A 14,533-nucleotide genomic window follows, 5' to 3' on the forward strand; every position below is an offset into this window, starting at 1 on the left:
GTATGTAGGCCACTCCCGGGCCATCTGGATAGTAAATCATATTTGTATGTAGACCACATCTGGACCATGGTCACATCTGGATAATATATCATATTCGTATGTAGCCCACATCCGGAGCATGGACCACATCTTGACAACAGGTCACATTTGTATGCAGGCCACACCTGGACTATGAGCCACATCTGTACCACAGGTCACCTCTTAAACATAGGCCAGATTCATATGTAGGCCACATCTGGACCATGGGCTATGTCCGGACAATAGGTCACATTTGTATGCAGGTCACACCTGGACATAGGTCACATTTGAATGTAGGCCACATCTGGACCATGGGCTATGTCCGGACAATAGGTCACATTTGTGTGGGGGCCACATCTGGACCACAGGCCACTTCTGGACAATAGGTTGCATTTGTATGCAGGCCACACCTGGACATAGGTCACATTTGAATGTAGGCCACATCTGGATCATGGGCCACACCTGGACAATAGGTCACATTTGTATATAGACCACATCTGGACAATAGGTCACATTAGGATGTAGACCACATCAGGGCGGTTGACCACATTTGAACCATAAGCCATATCCAGACTGTTGATCTAATTTGAACCATGGACCATATCCAAATCATTGGCCACATCCAAACAGTCGATTACATTTGGATTCAGGCCATTGGCTGTACTGATGTCACAGAGGGCCACTTCAATCACAACATCAGACAAACATACACACCTATGTTGACTTTGCTAGACTATAAAAAACAGTATGGAGAGTGCAATATTAATTTAACATTATTTTACTTTGAGAGTTGCTGTTAACTGAGAGTGTGTGGTACTCATTTCTCTGCCCTTCTGAGACTCGACAGGGTTGAAAGCGCTCATGCTATTTTAGGGACGGACAACGTGGTGGCGCAATGATGCAATTATTCTCTCCTCCCGGTTGCGGCTACCATTGCAAAGCAATGTGTAACCATTAGCTCTCAATGCAGCCACTTTCTTCTCTCTCTCTCTTACTGGAGCACAGACTCCTGGGTGAATTTCCGGCGGAGGGAAGGATTGATCACGGGGTACAAGGAGACGATGGAGGGCCTGGGTTTGAAGCTGGGGTAGATGCGGCGCAGGACGGCCCGCCGGAAGAGGATGTAGACCCATGGGTCTAGGATCTGGTTCCAAGTGGCCACACGCAGGTAGATCAGGAGCAGCTCCTCTGTGGCACGAGGGATCTGATGTGGGGCCACGTTGGGCGCTGGGCCCTGGAGTGCCGTCTGGACAATGAGGATCTGGAGGAGGAGAGAACAAGCATGATTACATATAGCATAGTGGTGGCGGCAGGAAAACATACAGATACGACACAAATCAAGCCTTCTAAGAGCCATACTAAACAACATAATAAAATGTAATTTCTTTCCCATTTACTCCCGTCACTTACATTAGTTTCCAGGTCATTCACTTAAATCAGTGGTTGTCAACCTTCCTAATGCCACAGCCCCTTAATGCAGTTCCTCATGTTGTGGTGACTCCCAACCATAAAACTATTTTCGTTGCTACTTCATAACTGTAATTTTGCTACTGTTATGAATCGTAATATAATAATAATTATTTATTTATTTATTTATTTATTTATTTCACCAATCATATGACCATTTCAAAATACAGTACAAGTAAAAGACGAAGAAATGTAAATGTAAATACCTGATATGCAGGATAATAATAATAATAATTTATTTATTTTACCAATCATATGACCATTTCAAAATACAATGCAAGTAAAAGACAAAGAAATGTGAATGTAAACATCTGATATGCAGGATAATAATAATAATAATAATAATAATAATAATAATAATAATGGTGGTCCCAGTGGTGATCGGCACACTGGCTGCAGTGCCTAAAGACCTTGGCCTGCACTTAAATACAATTGGCGCTGACAAAATTACCATTTGCCAGCTGCAAAAGGCCACCTTACTGGGATCTGTATGCATCATTCGCCGATACATCACACAGTCCTAGACACTTGGGAAGTGTCTGACGTGTGATCCAATACAACAGCCAGCAGAGTGATCTTGTCTGGTGATCTCATCTTGTTGTGTTTCAAATAATAATTTTATTTATATACCACCACCATCTCCCAAAGGGACCCAGGGCAGCTTACAAAACAGAACATATTAGTGCTATAAACACATAAAACACAAGTAAAATTACTAACTACATTAGTAACAACATAATATCAAAACATAAACAACACTTACAAAAGTAAAGCCCAACTCAATTTTGTATGTGTGTATGTGGCAGCTTTCTGATTGACTGCCACTTCCACAGACCACTGCGAGTCTGCGACCCCCACAAATGACAGACCCAGACAAAACTTGGCACACAGACCCCCATGACCCACTTTACGTCCTGGTGTAGTTTGGGAGAGGATGGACCACAGATAATGGGACTTGCAGTACTTTCACTCACTTCCTGAGATCACTGTAACCCCCACAAATGACAGACCGGAGAACTTGGCACACAGATCCCCTGTGACCCACTTTACGTCCTGCAGCGGTTTGTGTGGATGATGGATGACAGATTATGGGATTTGCAGTAACTTCACCCAATTTGGCCCCCACAGATCACTGCAACCCTTACGGATGACAGACCAGGACCAAATTTGGTACACAGATTCCCCATGACCAATAGAACATAGAATCATAGAGTTGGAAAAGACCTCGTGGGCCATCCGGTCCAACCCTATTCTGCTAAGAAATAGGACAATTGCGTTCAAAGCACTCCCAACAGATGGCCATCCAGCCTCTGTTTAAAAGCCTCCATAGGAGGAGCCTCTACCACACTTTGGGGTAGAGAGTTCCACTGCTGAACAGTTCTCACAGTCAGGAAGTTCTTCCTAATGTTCAGGTAGAATCTCCTTTCTTGTAGTTTGAAGCCATTGCTCCGCGTCCTAGTGTCCAGGTGCTTTGCTTCTACAGTTCTGGTGGTGAAAATTTCAGAACTCTAACAAAACTTTCAAAATTTTATTATTATTTCATTATTGGTGGTTTTTAGGACAGAACCAATTAGGAACTGCCATTTAGAATGAAATTTTGAAAGTTTTGTTAAGAGTTCTGAATTTTTCACCACCAGAACTTTAGCAACACTGTAGAAAGCACCAGCGCCCCCTAGTTTTCACCACCAGAACTTTAGTTTTGTAAGTACTTTAGAACCATTTGAACCATGGATTGCCCATGCCTATTATTTACAGGTCTGCTGTCAGTAAAGAGATACAAGCATAGCAAGGCACTTACACATCGAGGATGGTGATGGATTACAGATGAAAGCTATCCAAGATGGTAGAGAGCAAGCACATGTCAGAGAGGAAGTGCGCACACAAGCTACTCTCATTCTTCCATCCAGACAACAGGAAATAACTCAGCTGTCCCTCTTGGATCACATCTCTATTCTCTTAACCCTTTCAGTGGACTGTGCTGTGACAACATGTCCATTCAAACTGTATTTTTTCACACACAATGTAATTCTAATGCAGCATTATCTACCTAACATGTCAGGAGGGCTTTCACCACGTGCCCCTGCATAGCAAAGGGGTTGGACTGGATGGACTTCCCACTCTAGAATTCTATGGCATTATTATTTATTTATATTATTATTATTATGAAGCAGAGCCTGGGTGGTCATCTGTCAGGATGGCTTTGACTGTGTGCCCCTGCATAGCAAAGGGGTTGGACTGGATAAATTTCCAACTTTTGGATTCCATGATGCTAAACGAAAAGAGGCGACTCACCAGCAATGGGAGCCAGCAGGCACTGGCAATGACCATGATGCCCACCAGTTGGGCCATCATCTCCACCTCACTATCCCGGCGGCGTTGGATGGCCTCAGAATCATGGTAGACACGGCAGAGGGTTACCACGCTGACAGTGTTGAGGAGGAAGGAGAGGCCGACGCAGAAGAGGCCCAGGAGGGCAAAAATCAGGTTGAAGGCCACATTCTTGGCATCATGAACCAGTGTCAGGAAGCACCAAGAGTTGGGATACTGTAGGCTGTAGTCGCCAAGGCCAAAGATGGGCAAGAGGCCCAAAAGGAAGCCCACTGCCCAGACAATGCCCACCAGGGACCAGGCCCGGCGCTTGGACATGCTGGTGGAACGGGAGAAGGGCCGGTTGATGCCCACGAAGCGCTCGCCAGCCATGGTGGCACCAAGGAGGAGCGGGCACTGCCCGAAGAAGACCATCACCAGGCCCATGAAACTGCAGAGGTGGCAATCAGGATCAAGTCGCCGCCAGTCGAAGCGGATGAAGTGGTATGGCACCACGATGGAGAAGGTGAGCAGGAGGCCTAGAAAGTCAGTGACCACCAAGCCGCAGAGGAAGACCAGGAAGGAGGAGCGGGAGCGGCTGTGCCTTTTGCGGGAGGAGGATACCAAGACACACAGGGCAAAGAGGTTGGAGCCCAAGCCGATGGCGCCGAAGATGGCTGAGAACCACGGCGAGGCGATGGGGGCCGGGGGTTCCTCCGTGGCATTCGTTGAGCGGAAGCAGGAGCCCAAGTGGGCACCAGTGGTGCTTGAGTTGTCCCACATCGCAGCCAAACCTCAGCCCAACTTCGAGTGGTGAGAGATTGGGCCGTTGCCTCCTAAAGTGGTGACATCACTCTTCGGAGGCCTCGACTCTTCCATCTTGTCGAGTTTGCTGCAAAGAAGAACTGACAGGGAGAATTAATAAGATAATTAATCAAACAATCAAGGGTCAGTGAACACCTCCCAAGCAGAGGGTGCCTCCAAGCAACAAAGGTTAGGCTACCTCCAGGCAGATACTCTTGCTGATTGACTTTGCAAACACCCTTCTAACTCTAGAATTCATGTATTCCTTTATGGCTGAATGGGGTTGGACTCGATGGCCTTTGGGGGTCCCTTATGACTCTAGAATTCATGTATTCCTTTATGGCTGAATGGGGTTGGACTCGATGGCCTTTGGGGGTCCCTTATGACTCTAGGATTCATTATATTCCTTTATGGCTAAATGGGGTTGGACTGAATGATCTGTAGGGTCCCTTCTGACACTAGCATTCATGATATTCCTTTATGGCTGATTGTGGTTGGACTGAATGGCTTTTGGGGTGCCTTCTCACTAGGAGTCAGTGTATTCCTTTATGGTTCTGGAGAGACTTATTTTGCATGGAATTATGGAAAAAAACAGACTGATTTATATTTCCACAGCAATCTGGTTTCAGGAAAAGCAAAAGCTGCAGATCACAAGTTTTGAACCTGACTCAGCACATAGAAGATAGTTTTGAAAGGCAGATTACAGGAGCTGTCTTCATAGACCTGTCAGCAGCCTATGACACTGTAATTCATTGCCTTCTCCTGAGAAAAATGTATAATATCACAAAAGACTCCCACATCACCTGCTTCATAGGAAATCTGCTACAAAACAGGAGCTTTTTTGTTGAATTCCAGGGTCAGAGAAGCAGATGGTGAAAACAGAAGAACGGCCTGCCTCGGGGGAGTGTGCTTGCTCCATCAGTGTTTATCAGCCACTGCGAGAAGGGACAGAGAGTTCAATCTATGCTGACGATCGTGCCATCACCGCTCAAGTAGGGAGCTTTGAAATCGTTGAACAGAAGATTTCTGAAGCTTTGGGTACTCTTGCTATCTATTACAAGAAAAACCAGCTGGTCCTAATCCATCTAAAATGCAGACGTGCGTTTTTCACGATCAGAAGGACAAGCATCTCGAGCTCTGAGATTGACCTGGGAGGGAATCCCACTGGAGCATTGCAGCACACCCAAATACCTGGGAGTCACTCTGGACCATGCTCTGACTTCAAGAAGAACTACTTGACTATCAAGCAAAAAGTGGGTGATAGAAATAATATCATACGAAAGTTGACTGGCACAACCTGGGGATCACAACCAGACACAGTGAAGACATCTGCCCTTGGGCTTTGCTCCTCTGTTGCTGAATATGCATGCCCAGTGTGGAACATATGTCACCATGTACAAACAGTGGATGTGGCTCTTACTGAGATATGCCGCTTTATTACAGGATGTCTACGCTCAACAGCGCTGAAGAAATTAAACTTTTTAGCACCACCTGACACCCGCTGGGAAGTAGCAGCCAACAATGAAAGAACCAAGGCCTATCCTCTGTTTGGATGTCAACCAGCACGGCAACACCTTAAATCAAGAAATAGCCTTCTAAGATTTACAGAGATACTTGAAGGAACAGCTCAGCAAGCAAGAGTCCAAAAATGGCAGGCTAAAACCCAGAACCTTCATCCATGACTAATACCAAATGAGAGACTCCCTCCTGGGCATACAGAAGACGGGGAGACTTAAAAGGCGTTGAACACGCTGCACTCTGGCGCCATGAGACGCAGAGCCAACATTAAGAAATGAGGCCACAAAGTGGAGTCCATGACATGCGAGTATGGAGAAGAGCAAACCACAGACCACCTATTTCAATGCATCTTGAGCTCTGCCACATGCACAAGGGAGAACCTTCTCACAGCGACACCAGAGGCACTCCAAGTGGCCAGCTTCTGATCAAAGGACATTTAGAGCAATGCCAAGTTTTAAACTTTTTGTGTGTTATACCCTCAATTTGCTTCTGACATGATAAATAAATAAAAATAATATTCCTTTATGGCCGAATAGATGGCCTTTGGGGATCCCTTCCAACTCTCGGATTTGGTGTGTTCCTTTATGATGGAGGGGTGCCTTCCGACTCTAGGATTCAATGTATTCCTTTATGGCTGAATGCGGTTGGACTGGATGACCTCTGGGGTCCCTTCCAACTCTATGCAATGTATGGCTAAATGGAGTTGGACTGGATGGGCTTTGAGGGTCCCTTCCAACTCTAGGATTCAATATATTCCACCTTTATGGCTAAATGGGATTGTTCCCTAAAGTTACACATCACACAACCCTCTTAATCATTCAGCAGGTGTGTGACCACATGTCCATTTGAACGGTATTTCCCACCAGTTTTACACAAGAGGGTTACCGCCAATGCCTCCCTGCCTAACAATGCATTATCTATCTAATGGATTCTAGATGAATGTCTGGACATTGGGCTTGGAAACAGTCTGTGATCTAGGAATCTTAGTGGATCACAATTCAAGAAGGCGATGGGACAAGACGGGCAATGCAGGGCAATGTCTGAAAGCAATGAATTCCAATGAGGAGTGGCTTAGGGAATGGGTTATGTTTAGCTTGAAAGATTGTTTCCAGAAACAAATGGATACGGCAACGTCTCAGGCTGTCAGATGGATCCCAGCTGCTTTTTCGTGTATTGACATCTCCAACATCTGGCCCATGTTTAGCCTCTGGAAGCATAAATCAAAATGCGTCAGAAAGAAGGAATGCTCAATGCCCGTCGTTCCGGAAAATGATGCAAAATAAGCTGACAAAAGAGTAATGACGAATGAGACACGACCCTTTGGGAGGCTCTGGATGAAGAACAAACAGAAACCATGCTATCTATAATAGCCAGGATTCCAACTAAAATGGCCATCTGTCAGGTGGGTTTGGATAGTGTCTTCCAAATGAGAAAAGGGTTGGACTGGATTATTATAATTATTAATAATAAAATAATATATAACAATATAATAATATAATATAATAATAAAAATAATATAATATAATAATATAAAAATAAATAAAAATGTAATAATAATAAAATAATACTAATATAAAATAATATGGTAATTTAGTAATATAATGAAATAATAAAATAATAATAATATACAACAATATAATATTAGATAATATATAATAACATAAAAATATAATAATAGTAAAATAATAAAAATAAAACAATATACATTATACTATTATATTATTGTTATTATATTGTTATATCATAATAATTATAATCAAATTATAATCAAATAATATATAATATTAACATAACAGAATAGTGATATAATAAAATAATAAATAGAATAATAATAAAATATAATAATAGAATGTAATAATAATAATAAAATAATAAATAGAATGTAATAATAATATAATAGTAATAGAATACAATATAATAATAAAATAATAATAATGTAACAATAATACAATAATATAATATCTTGCATTATGTAATTATGGCCTTTGGTTGCCCTTTCCAACTCTTATTATCCTTCTATCATCTATAAGTTTCAAAACTAATATGATCTGAAATAGAAGACAAGAACGGGATGGATTCAGATGATATGATATTTTGGCGATGAAATCTGATTAGTTTTGAAACTTATATGATCTGAAACTTAATATGAGAAAAGGGATGAAAAAATGCATCCAATAGACCACAGCTTGTACATTGGTCCCAAATGCCTGAAACCGCAATGTAAGCACATTATATCCATAATGGAGCTTAATGGGGTTTCGTGCGTCCCGTAGATGACACTCCAGGGGTTGTTAAACAGATTTGCTAGGAAGAGCGACACAATCCAATTCCTCTCGACAGATGGCCCTCCAGCCTCATAAGCACCAGTGGGTTCATGGAGAAATAGAGCTATGGAATCAAAAACTGCTCTAGTCCTAAGAGACCCCCAAAGGCCATCCAGTCTAACCCAGTTCTGCCAGGAAGGATGACACAATCCGATCCTTCCCGACAAATGACCATCCAGACTCCAATAGGACTCTTTTGTATAGCTCTAACCATCAGGAAGTTCTTCCTGATGGTTAAGTGGAATCTCTTTAAAATTAAAATAACATAAAATAATAAAATGATATAATGATATAACAATAAAGTAATGTAATGATATAATAATATAATATAGGTAAAGATAAAGGTTTTCCTCTGACGTTAAGTCTAGTTGTGTCCGACTCTGGGGGTTGGTGCTCATCTCCATTTCTAAGCCGAAGAGCCAGCGTTGTCCATAGACTCTTCCAAAGTCATGCGGCCAGCATGACTGCAAGGAGCACCGTTACTTTCCCGCCGGAGCGGTACCTATTGATCTACTCACATTTGCATGTTTTCGAACTGCTAGGTTGACAGAAGCTGGGGCTGACAGTGGAAGCTCACTATCCAGGGAAGCTCACTCCCTGGATTTGAACCTGCGATCTTTCAGTCAACAAGTTTAGCAGCTCAGCGGTTTAACCCACTGTGCCACCGGGGGCTCCGAAAATAATATAGAATAATGTAATATAATAAAAATAATAAAGTAATATAATAATATAACATAACATAATATAATAAAAATAATAAAATATAATAATGTAACATAATATAATAATGAAGTAATAAAATATAACAAAATAATAAAGTAATAGAATAGAATAATATGATATAATATAATATCACACACACACACATATATAAGGTAAAGGTAGTCCCCTGACATGAAGTCCAGTCATGTCTGACTCTGGGGTGTGGTGCTCATCTCCATTTCTAAGCCGAAGAGCCAGCGTTGTCCGTAGACACCTCCAAGGTCATGTGGCCGGCATGACTGCATGGAGAGCCGTTACCTTCCCGCTGGAGCGGTACCTATTGATCTACTCACATTTGCATGTTTTCAAACTGCTAGGTTGGCAGAAGCTAGGGCTGACAGCGGAAGCTCACGCCGCTCCCCGGAATCGAACCTGCGACCTTTCGATCAACAAGCTCAGCAGCTCAGTGCTTTAACCCACTGCGCCACCGGGGGCTCACACACACACACACACACACACACACACACACACACATATATCATAATAAAAAATAAAAAATAATAATCCGATCCTTCCCGACAGATGGCCATCCAGCCGTATATGCATTAGTGGGTTCATGGAGAAATAGAATCAGAAGAGACCCCTCAAAGGCCATCTAATCCAACCCCATGGAAGGCACAATCCGTTCCCTCCAGACAGATGGCCATCTAGTCTCATATATGTGTGTGTGTGTGAGTGTGTGTGTGCCCGTGTTCATGGAGAAATAGGAAGTTCTTCCTCATGTTTAAGTGGAATTACTTTCCCTGCAATAGATAAATAAAGATATTCCAGAATCCAGAATATTTCTGTTCCTGAGAATTTCGGAGAAGAGATTCTCAACTTGCCCTGATATTTATGATTATGTGCCAAGTCTTCATGCTTTGATGGGAGGCCAAATAACTTATTCAAGAGGCCCAAATTTGGGGAACCTGGCAAGGAAGCCCAACAAGACGGGTCATAATTCGTCTTGGGTCGGTTTCCAGAAAAGCGATACTACATCCATCCTGGATCTATGGCTTTGGTCCCAGGCGAGAGATGGGACGCTCATTGCCTTTTGTAGCATCGTAAAGCCTGCGCGGGGCTGGCAAAGGCAAGGCATAATATAATAATAAATTGAATGTAAGGAAGGAGAGCCAGGGATGCCTCCTTCTCAAAGGGACGTGAGAGATGAAATTATTATTATTATTATTATTATTATTATTATTATTATTATTATTAGGTATTATATATTATAACATGTCCAAGAGCCCTGCCAATGTTCTCCCCAAACACCATGCTGCCCACCACCCAAGTGAAGGCTTTCATTCGGTACAATTCCGTCCTAGATTTCATGTGTTTCCTCCACCACATACATCCCAGTGTTTCTGACTCTCTCCATTGGTGTGGAATTTGCATGACCCCACCCACCGCCTCTCCCTTAACCCTTTTCTATTCTTTTCTATGGCACACAGCAAATAGAGGAATTGATCAGCAACTGAACATACACACTAGAGAGGTTCGGAGAGAATTCCCCATGATTTATAGAAATTGTAGGGACCGGGATGTGTAGTTCACCTGCAATTTAAGAGCAATCTGAACTCCACCAACGATGGACCTGCAACTAACTTGGCACACAGAACCCCCATAACCAGCAAAACATACTCGAGGCCTTTGGAGGGATTGAGAGGAGTTGTAGTTCACCTACATCCAGAATGCACTATGAACGCAAACAATGGTGGATCTGAACCAAACTTGGCATGCATACCCGATATGCCCACATTTGAATACTGGTCGGTTTTGAGAGGAATTGGCCTGGACATTTGTTAGTTGTATGTACAGGGATTTATAGTTCACCTGCAATCAAGGAGCACTCTGAACTCCACCAAAGATGGAACTGGACCAAACTTGGCACACAGAGCCCCCATGGCCAGCAAAAAATACTGGACATCTTTGTGTGTGTGTGTGTGTGGGGGGGGGGAGATGTAGTTCACCTATATCCAGAGAGCACTGTGAACCCAAACATTGATGGATCTGGACCAAACTTGGCATACAGAACCCCCGTGACCCACTTTATGTCCTGGTTTGGGGGAGGATGGACCACGGATAATAGGATTTGCAGTGCCTTCACCTGATTTGGCTCCCACGGACCACTGCAACCCTCATGAGTGATGGACCTGGATCATATTTGGCACACAGACGCCCCCACCACCGGGACCCACTTTATGTCTTGGTACCGATTTGAGAGAGGATGGACCACGGATGATGGCATTTGCATCTGAACACGAGGAAGAACTTCCTGACTGTGAGAGCCGTTCAGCAGTGGAACTCTCTGCCCCGGAGTGTGGTGGAGGCTCCTTCTTTGGAAGCTTTTAAACAGAGGCTGGATGGCCATCTGTCAGGGGTGCTTTGAATGCAATATTCCTGCTTCTTGGCAGGGGGTTGGACTGGACGGCCCATGAGGTCTCTTCCAACTCTTTGATTCTATGATTCTATGAATACCTTCACCCAATTAAGCTCCAGCTTCTACAGATCACTGGAACCCACACAAATGACAGACCTGGACAAAACTTGGCAAAGAGATGCCCCGTGAGCCTCTTTACGTTCTGGTGGATTGGGGGAGGATGGACCACAGATGATGGGATTTGTAGTACCTTCACCCAATTCAGCTCTAACTTCAACAGACTACTGTAACCCCACAAATGACAGACCTGGATGAAATTTGGCACACAGACGTCCCATGAACATACTCAGCTGACGACGGATCTGAACCAAACTTGGCACACAGACCCAACATGGCCAACTGCAAATACTGTCAGGATATGGAAGGGATTGCCCAGGGAATCTGGGAATTGTAGTTCTCTCTTATCCAGAGAGAACCGAACCCAGCCAATGATGGATTTGGATGAAATTACCTAACATCCCAAAACAAACAATGCATTCTTCTAATAACCCAGGAACTGCTCCCAAGCTAGCCACCGGACTACACATCCCCATCATAAGCAAAGGAGGAAGGAAGCTGGGATCTGTAGTATATTAAGTTTCCCCATTTAAAAATAACCCCAATGCTGTACTGACTTGACAAGAGAACTGGATGTTTTGTTTGTGCAAGAATGATAACATATCTATATCTATCTATTTATGTAAACATACAATTCAATGGGAAAATGGCCCCAAACTTTTTACCAAGTTTTGAACTTTAGATCATTCCCAAGTCTAAGCATTTAAAACCTTATTTTGACGGATGAGGCTGGAAAATGTTTTGTTTTCATTATATGACATGTTTAGACCCGATTTAAATCCCAGCTGAAAAGATCCTGCAAATATTTGGACTGAAATTAATGTTTCAACTTAAAAGAAAAAGTCAAAATTCCAATGCTTTAAAAGAACGGAGCGCCAATAAGAAAAGCTGATTGGGGTTTTAAAAAAATCAATTAATCACTATATTTATAGGAAACTATAATAATAATCATAAATTATTATTATTATTATAAAATTATAATATATTATAATATTTTATTATTATATGTTATAATAATAAAAATATAATATAATATTGTCTTATAATGTTCTAATAATACTAATTTATTGTATAGCCACAATTTATTATATTATTGATATATTATTATTATTATTATTATTATTATTGTGTAAGGAATGACTCCTGGTGTGAGAGAATTGGCCGTCTGCAAGGACGTTGCCCAGGGGACGCCTGGATGATTTGATGTTTTTTGTCATCCTTGTGGGAGGCTTCTCTCATGTCCCCGCATGAGGAGCTGGAGCTGATAGAGGGAGCTCATCCGCCTCTCCCCGGATTCAATCCTGCGACCTGTCGGTCTTCAGTTCTGCCGGCACAGGGGTTTAACCCACTGCGCCACCGGGGGCTCCTATTATATTATTATTATACCATGAAATAATAATTATATAATATATGATATATATATATTATATTATACCATGAAATAAAAATTATATAATGAAAAAATAATTGTGTAACATATTATATTATTATACCATTACACTATTATTATTTCATTATACTATGTTATTAATCACTACATTTATAGGAAAACATAATAATACAATATTATATTATTAATATATAATATACATTATTATATTATAATATAAAAATACAATAATATAATAAATATATAATACAATAAATTATTATATAAAAATAAACATATGTTATTATTATATTTTCTTATGATATGCTCTAATAATAATGCATATAATATTAATTCTTTATTATATGTATTATAATATATTATGCTAGTATTATAATACTATATTATTAATCACTATATTTATAGGAAAATCTAATAATAATAATTTATTTTCCTATTATGATCTATGCTAATAATAGTACAGATTATAGTAGGAAAATATTATAAAAATATAATAAGTCAAGAATATATTGTTATAAGAATATATTGTAATAATACAATAAGAGTCAAGAATCAATAGAAACTATTGGAGTGAAATATCAATGGGGATGAAAAACCAATCAATCTATCAATACACTTTTGAAATGACCAGGAAGAATAATAAAGGATAAACCAGAGCAAAGAAGACAGAAAGACAGTTAAAGATCAATTAATTAATCAATCAAGAGATCAAGAGATCAATTAATTAATCAATAAAGGCAATGAATATATCAATGGATAGATAATCAATATAAAAGAGGGGATTATAACAGGGAAATAGACCTACTTTCCGCAGATCTGGAAAAGGCCGAAGTGGTGGGAACCTTTCGCTTTGGGATTTCTCAGCCCTCTGTTGGGAAAAAAAGAGAGAAGGGGGAAAAGAAAGAGAAAAGAAGGAGGGATTTGGAGGAAAGGGGACTGGCTGCAGGGCTTAACCATTGGCTCATCCAATTCCAGGCCTAAAGGGCAAGGAAAGGGGAAGAAATAGGAATCTAGAGTGGGAAGGGACCCCCAAAGGGTATCTAATCCAGCCTCATTCGGCCCGTAAAGGAATCATAATCAGAGAGGACTCCCAAAGGTCATCTATTCAGCCACTAAAGGGATATACAGAGGGCTAGAGTGGGAAGGAAACTCCAAATGCCATCTAGTCCAACCCCATTCAGTCATATAGTGAATCCTAGAGTCCAATGGGACCCTCAAAGACCATCTAGTCCAACCCCATTCAGCCATAAAGGAGTCCTAATAATAAGGGACAACAAAGACCATCTAGTCCAACTATAAAGGGATATACTGAAGCTTATAGTGTCTGATGGGACCTCCAAAGGCCATCTAGTCCAACCAAATTTGTCCATAAAGGGTTATACAGAAGCCTATAGAGTCCGATGGGATCATCAAAGGCCATCTAGTCCAACCCCATTCAGTCATAAAGGGATATGTGGAAGCCTATAG

At 41.6% G+C, this 14,533-nt stretch overlaps 1 protein-coding gene across 1 annotated transcript; it reads right to left on the bottom strand.

Moving 5' to 3' along the window:
- Positions 1-780: 780 nt before the first annotated feature.
- Positions 781-14,039, bottom strand: TBXA2R (thromboxane A2 receptor). Its single transcript, XM_060784035.2, has 3 exons — positions 13,872-14,039; positions 3,778-4,697; positions 781-1,279 (listed from the first exon to the last, which is right to left on the bottom strand). The coding sequence occupies exons 2-3, from the start codon at positions 4,573-4,575 to the stop codon at positions 1,010-1,012; spliced, it is 1,068 nt and encodes a 355-aa protein (XP_060640018.2). The 5' UTR covers positions 4,576-4,697; positions 13,872-14,039; the 3' UTR covers positions 781-1,009.
- Between the last annotated feature and the right edge of the window lie 494 nt (positions 14,040-14,533).

This window comes from Anolis sagrei, chromosome X (assembly GCF_037176765.1).
Source record: "Anolis sagrei isolate rAnoSag1 chromosome X, rAnoSag1.mat, whole genome shotgun sequence".
In the NCBI taxonomy this organism is placed as follows: Eukaryota; Metazoa; Chordata; class Lepidosauria; order Squamata; family Dactyloidae; genus Anolis; species Anolis sagrei.